Below are 6,000 nucleotides of genomic sequence, written 5' to 3' on the forward strand. Positions count from 1 at the left end.
TTTTATTTCTAACGATTTTATACCAATTTTACACATGAACCGTAACATATACATCAAAGGCCAAGTGAGACATTCAGTTTAGTTAAATTCTTCTATTTAACCAAATAAAACCATTGAGAATCTGTGACACATACCACACCAATAACATCAAATAACAATATAAAATATAAGCAATACAAAATATGTTTAGAAGTAAAAGAAAAAAGTCCATGATACAATATACATTAGGTGTGATACTGGCACCAAGACAGGAATCAGTCGTTCATATTTTAAACGGATGTGGCAAACTGCAGATCAATGTTTCAACCTGTAATTTTAATTCTGTTTCATATCAAATCTATACAATTAGGTAACACATTAAACGTAATAATAAAACTACAGTCAGGCTAATCGTGTTTACTTATTACTAAGACACTATTACTGATTTATTTACACAATCAAACCAGTAGGGTTTTCAAATGTCACAGCACCTCACCAACTACGCAATACTTAATACAATGGAAGCATCAGCATCTATCTCCAGCTCAATGTAAAACTAACTGCAATGACTCACAAAAAAACTTACTTGTGCTACACTGGCCATTAAGGTTATAATATATGTTGCAATATATAAAACATCATATATTTTGATTTACTAGGAGCATATGATAAAAGTGCCACCTTCAATCCATGTATTTCATGAAGCATATTACATGTACAGGTATGTAGATAAATAATCCATGTATACAAGTATTGAAATATAAATATTATCTCATCCTAGTCTCTCCTCACTTGCAGTGTATCTTTTTAAAACAAAAAGGAAGAAACATTCTGCCTTACAAAAGATTTACAAATCAATAGGCAATAAGTTGCAAAATTGCCCTGTTGTTTGTTCGGAGGGCATTTTAATAAACACAGAGCTCTTCAAGCCCTGTCAACCCACTTCAAAACAGACAAGGCTTCCAAGATCCTACCTTCTGCTGTCACATTTGCTGGAGATGCAGTTCTTTATTTTTTTATAATCCCAATCCCAGTTAAATAGAGTGACTGTCAGCAGTTGATTAACTTTGCAATTGGTGTCCTGTTGGGTAAGCCTTCCTAACTCCTGACTTAAGTCTCAGTGCTCAAAATGTTTGACATAGCTCTGTGTACAATAAGAGTGACAGGCACAATAGACAGTCATGCTTAAAATTAGTTAGCCAAGCACAGCGGGGGAAGCTACGAACAGACTAAAATGTGAGTGCCATAAACAGCCTATTAAATCCTGTACTATTTCATGCTTCATGTTTTTATGGTTGATATCTTCACTTTCTCTTACCTGTTTTCTCCTGGGGCACAAGATACAGAACATTGGGAAAAGGCAAATTATAACAGAGAAAAATAACGACTTACAATAAAAGGAACTGCTCCTACCTCCAAGTTTTATAAATCTCTGAAAAGTAGCCTTATATATGAAAATGTGGTTTTTTTTGTGAACTCATTACTTACCTAATTTCTTGTGAGGTCTATTTATCTTGTAAATTAAACCCTGAATGAACTGGGGACTGAGCATTTATTTGTTTAGCAGACGCCTTTATCCAAGGCGACTTACAGAGACTAGGGTGTGTGAACTATGCATCAGCTGCAGAGTCACTTACAATTACGTCTCACCCAAAAGATGGAGCACAAGGAGGTTAAGTGACTTGCTCAGGGTCACACAATGAGTCAGTGGCTGAGGTGGGATTTGAACCGGGGACCTCCTGGTTACAAGCCCTTTTCTTTAAACACTGGACCACACAGCCTCCTGTATGTCTTCTTCAGACAGGTGGCTGCTTACTGTAGTTTTGTTTCAAACTACAGTACTCCCCTTTTAGTATTTGCATTTCATTGTGTGCTGCTTGTACTATGCTTTTATATGCTCTTTCTCCAGTGTCTCCAGTGTGTGTTTTTGTTTTTTGTTTTTTTTTACCAGGTTTTACCATATTCATACTCTGTGCTGTACCATACTTTGTTAATAATAATAATAATAATAATAATAATAATAATAATAATAAAGTGTTTAACATTATATTGTATTTGAAGACACATTGAAATGATGTATTTGATGATAGTGATAATACTAATTACTGTATTTGAATTAAGTGGCTACTTATGCCTTAAAATAAAGTTTTACTCTTTCACTTTTAAACAACATTTAAACATCTGATAATTAATTCTCTTCATTACAGCCAATGTACAAAACGAATTGTAAATAGACAAAAAATGTACATTCATGTGGAAGAACAAGAAAACTGTCCTGCTTTACTTAGCAGTATGATGCAGGTTTAAACTAAATATATTTTCAGGGGTATTGACATTTTTTTTTTTGGCAAAAAAAACCCAACGTATTCTAAAAAATGTACTTCTAAATCACAGCAGAGTAACTTATAAACAGTGGGGCTTCATAGTACAGGCAAGGCAGGTAAGAGGCAGGGCTAGGGGGGGTTGGGTGATCCAGGGGAGTGAGAGTGTGGAAGCAGGTGACATGTATGCATCAGCATCATGGTAAAAACACAGCAAAGCGTGCAACACTGAATATGCAAGACTCTACATTTTGTTTAGTTGCTTCTTGAGTTTTAACAGTAAAGTGTTCTCCATTCATTGATTATTGTGAATTTCGTTTAGGACATTGGTACCCGATTGCACCTCTAATGTTAACATGTTTTTCTTTTCATTTTACAGTGCACTCTGTTTATAAGAATTACTGATATGAGAATCAACCGCATATAGTGATCATAACCACTGGGACAAAATCATTCCTATACTAACCATGCTGAAATAATCCGCTTGTAACAATCAAGCAAGAATCATTTTGGGGCAAACTGACTGCATGTAATACGATACTGTATCAAGTGCAATGACATGTACAGCCAATAAAGCTGTTTTTGAATTTGATCATATCTCGCGTGATTAGGCACGTACGCAGCGTGGATGGTGCAATGATGCAGGAAACACTGCATTGTTTGTAATCAAACGTGACTGCGCCACTGCATTGTGCAGGTATGTTTTTTGTGTTCGCTGTTAGTGAACATTTGTTTCAATAAAGTGAATGCACATTCATTGAATAGATACAGAGTACAGCAGTGTTATTGTGTGATATGCATGTAGAGGTAGGGGGCATAGGGTGGGGCAGGAAGGGGGGGGGGTATTGGAGCACTGCATCTGTACTGAGTGAAAAACTGTGAGATTTGCATCGTAACTGAAAATAAGTAAACCACAGATGTTTAAAAGCAGTGGTAGTGAAATACTATACTGTCATTTTAATTCAAAGGCCATTACACGTAACACCGTGTAGGATATGGTTTAGGATACATTTTCTATGCTATCCTGGTGATGGGATGGTAAAGAAAAGAGAATTTAGGTACATTAAATATATAGTAAAAGCAAACATTTACAATGCTATACAAACAGTAGGGGATTTCTGCTTTCAGGCATGTGCCCTTTATCACCGTCGTACTAGTGGATGAAACTCTATGGATTGCTTTGAATTTGTATTTACTGGCCAATGTTAGTTCAATTTGACACCCCACGTACCTATTATAAAAATCGAGGGAATAACTATTACAGTTTTTTTTTTATATAATATAAAATGCTACAAACAGGCTGCATAATGACAGATAGCAAGAGAATATGCTACTGTACAAATGAATAGCAACTGTTCGGTTTCCAAACCGAAAAACAAAATCAAATAGTTACTCACAGTTGCATCGCCTGTTGTTGTACAATTTGCTGTAGACGGATCGTTGACTAAATTACTCGCCCCCTCAGACAACAGCACATGAATGTATTAATATATATCCTATAGTACAGGGTTTTTCAACCTTTTTTTGAAACTGTACCCCATCTGCCGGGAGGCTTCAGCTAAAGTCCCCTTTACAATTTTCGCTCACTGTACCACTGTAAAACAGTCAAAGTATGAGTATTGTGATGACTATTTATGTTTACCAGAGCATTTATAGTTCTAAAAAACGCAGAAACACTGTGCTTCACTGATGCGACAAGTTGAAAACAGCAAAACTCATAAGCACCACAGATCACTCTCCAGGTACAATCGTCAGACGCCTGCTACACCTAAATCAGCGTGGAAATCTACGCAATCAAAATTGCGCATGCGTACAGGTGGAAAGAGGGGACGTGATACATATGTATTCTTTTTTTCATTAGCTGTTCACTTTGAGCTGCTAAACAAAGATTACATAACTGTACATTGTGGTTTAGAGAATATATAACACCGTTAAAAAATTCAAGATCATTCTCTTACTTTCATTTTTATTTGTTCATTTCTGAGTCGTCTTGCGTACCCCCCATGACCCTACAAGTACCCCCAAGGGTACTGCACATCATAAATCATAAGGTACCGTTTGTGAAGTTTTGTTAAGTTTTTCTGAGGTGGTTGTTTTGGACAAACAGTTTTTACTTGTGGATTCATGCAGCTCATTACACGTAAGAAAGTTCAACAAAAAGCTGCCTGTTTATATATACACACAGACACCGTAAACACATACGTGGCATGTGGCTTCCTCAGCAGAAAACTAGTGAACCCCAAAAAGATGCTGAATCCCCCCTAACCAACCGAACACTGAGACAAAATCACACTTACCCAACTTTCTTTTTGCGACGATAAAACCCGATATAAGATTCTTCTCGTTGCATTGGGGATTCCTTTGTGGGGGTCACTGGAAAAATCATACAGAAGGATGTGGGAGGAAAGCATATTTATCACAGCCCAAAACAGGAAGAGTTCCATCAACACACATTTTTAGCAGCTGGATCCCATTTCTCAGTCAACAGTAACTCAGGCCACGCCACTGTGCAGCACAACCAACAACCCTACACAGAAGTATATCAGCTGTGATAGGATGCAAATGTAGTAATGACAGAAAGAACGCTGATCAAAATCTGACCAGTCTGATACACTGAATGTGTCCGTATGTCATTTCCAGCTACATTCCCAGCCCACCTTAATTATACTAAGAATATTTAGAACATGTTTTCATTTCATTGGGCATCTGGCCCAGCACTATGTTTAATAAATCATTTTTATTCTAGTAAGAATACAAAATAATAATGTTACACACATAAATAACTAATTTAATGTAAGAGCTACTACACCTTGAAGCTTGTCAATAGTTCTGTAATTTACAAAAAACTTGGCACTGGTGGGCTTTATTGAGTTTAAAGAACTGATATTACAGTCATTCTATTTGTAATTATGTGGATTTTGAATTACTAATCTACCCTGACCATATTGGATGACTACCAGGGCCGGATAAACGCAGGGGCCTAAACGCTGACACGCTATTGTATGTGAAGGTACCAGTACTTCGGAAAATACATTGGACAGAAATCAACAGGAGGAAACGACCTAGGTTTATATGAATTACAGTGGGGGCAATCTCCATGGAAAAATGAAAATAAGTCTCACCTTTTTCTCACTCTGTTTTGGTAGTAGTTTCGGGTTGTATGTGGTTTTCTTTTAGGCTGAGAAATTCTCGTTCCAAATGCAAAAAACGTATTCATTTTAAAATACCGGAGGCAGTATGTTTGTGCCTGAATTCCTATTTGGCCTTGTGCGACTTAGTGATATCGTACAGCTTTCTTAAACCGGGTTTCCATGAAGTTTTTAGGTTGTCTTAAAACACAACCTGCCTCATTTGGTCCCACAAAAAACAAACAAATAATAATAATAAAATACGTCGTTCCTGTGTGTGCAGCTCTGCTGATTCTGCGGACACAAATAATAATAAAAAAAAAACGCCAATGCTCATTTTCAAAACGGGCGCTAATGCAAACATCGAATCAGGTCAAATATGGATCAGCTAAGACTGAATAATTTGACATTAATGTTAATCGAGTGTGGTGGTAGTAAAACAGAAAAGGGGAGCAAATGAATATGCAAAGAGGGCCCCCATTAAACTTAATCCAGCCCTGGTGACTACACCAGTTTATTCACATTACTGTAACATTGTTATGGTATTACAACACAGTAACATTTCTGACTTC

At 36.8% G+C, this 6,000-nt stretch overlaps 1 protein-coding gene across 2 annotated transcripts in view; it reads right to left on the reverse strand.

Annotated features, from left to right (window-relative positions):
• LOC117423214 (calcium-activated potassium channel subunit beta-2-like) overlaps positions 1–5,597 on the reverse strand; it is a 28,717-nt gene extending 23,120 nt beyond the window's left edge. The window contains exons 1-2 of one of the 2 annotated variants that reach the window (XM_058990189.1): positions 5,423–5,597; positions 4,598–4,673 (exon numbers count right to left, since the gene is read on the reverse strand). In XM_058990189.1, the coding sequence (XP_058846172.1) occupies positions 4,598–4,650 (53 nt within the window). In that variant the 5' untranslated portion in view covers positions 4,651–4,673; positions 5,423–5,597. Of the gene's footprint in view, positions 1–4,597; positions 4,897–5,422 lie in introns of those variants that run through there. The other variant, XM_034038710.3, reaches the window with a different exon arrangement.
• Between the last annotated feature and the right edge of the window lie 403 nt (positions 5,598–6,000).

This window comes from Acipenser ruthenus, chromosome 17, assembly GCF_902713425.1.
Source record: "Acipenser ruthenus chromosome 17, fAciRut3.2 maternal haplotype, whole genome shotgun sequence".
Taxonomy (NCBI): Eukaryota; Metazoa; Chordata; class Actinopteri; order Acipenseriformes; family Acipenseridae; genus Acipenser; species Acipenser ruthenus.